Raw genomic sequence first — 1286 nt, 5'->3', positions numbered from 1 at the left:
TCACCAATGTCTACCTTCATCATATGCTTGTAGCCATTGTTCCTTTGGAATATCGTCGAGCCATTTCACTGTATTTTGACTCCAATCACTGATTTGTCTTCTAAAGTATGTGATGTCTGGTTCAGTCATAGCGTATCCTGAAGGAACAAAAGTTGATGTTGTTATAGACAATTTGAAAACTAAAATATGAAGAAAAAAATATGTGTCAGATATATATATATAAAAAATACTAACCCATGTTGGTTACAATAGTTTTCATTAGCCCATTTTTGAAGGTTCTCATGAAGTTTTGTGATATATGTCGAATGCAAAAGACAAGATGTCAATTGTTGTTTACACGCCTAACAACACTTTTAATCAACTCATGTCTATCTGAAATCAAGTAGAGGTTGGGTTGAGGTGTGACAAACATTCGTAAACGACTGAGGAAGAAAAACCAAGCATCTGATGTTTCACCCTCAACGATGGTGTATGCTATAGGATTGGTATGATCATCACCATCTTGAGTGATTGCCATTAGTAAGATCCCACGATACTTCCCATATAACCATGTTCCATCAACTGAAACAACTGGTTTACAATGATCAAACCCTTTGATACATGATTGAAAACTCCAAAAGAGGCGATGGAATACATCTTTGCTAGGAACTCGTTGGCCATCCTCAATAAAGGGTCCCACTTCAATACCGGTAACAGTGCCTGGAAGATAATGTTTGAAAGCAAGAATCCACCTTGGAAGCTCTTTATATGATTCCTCCCAATTACCATATATTCTCTCAATGGCCTTTTGTTTTGCAATCCATGTCTTTCTATAAGTAGTGGTATATGTGTACTGAGATCGTATATGTGCAATCAATACTGAAACTAATATTGTGGGATCCGTTGTTACCATTTGTAAGATGCTTTTACAAATAACTGCCGAAGAGAGTTGTTGGTGATCTTGTGAAACCATTGTTGATGAGCATGTGTGTGGCCCTTCTAGTTTTGTGATCTTCGAGATGTTTGATTTCTTTCCATTCAAGATTCTACACCTCCACATACAATTTTTATTTTTACAATGGACAACAGGAGAGTGTACAATAACTCTTGAAGATGTTGCATTACAACTGGGTCTACCTATCAACAAAAGACCAATAACTGGAGGTGGCGCTTTAGATTGAGATGAAGAATGCCAACAACTTTTGGGTGTCATTCCTCCAAAAAATCAAACGGTGGGCCAATTCGTCAAACTGAAATGGCTGAAAGACACGTTTGCTCATGTTCTGAATAATGCAACAGTTGAGCAA

The 1286-nt window shown here is 37.2% G+C and overlaps 1 protein-coding gene across 1 annotated transcript; it reads right to left on the bottom strand.

Annotated features, from left to right (window-relative positions):
* Positions 1-322: 322 nt before the first annotated feature.
* Positions 323-952, bottom strand: LOC140920471 (uncharacterized). Its single transcript, XM_073368752.1, has one exon. The coding sequence runs from the start codon at positions 950-952 to the stop codon at positions 323-325; it is 630 nt and encodes a 209-aa protein (XP_073224853.1).
* Positions 953-1286: the final 334 nt, after the last annotated feature.

This window comes from Cicer arietinum, chromosome 5, assembly GCF_000331145.2.
Source record: "Cicer arietinum cultivar CDC Frontier isolate Library 1 chromosome 5, Cicar.CDCFrontier_v2.0, whole genome shotgun sequence".
In the NCBI taxonomy this organism is placed as follows: Eukaryota; Viridiplantae; Streptophyta; class Magnoliopsida; order Fabales; family Fabaceae; genus Cicer; species Cicer arietinum.
Note: the sequence above shows the minus strand (reverse complement) of the source record. Positions and strands in the feature narration are given on the sequence as shown.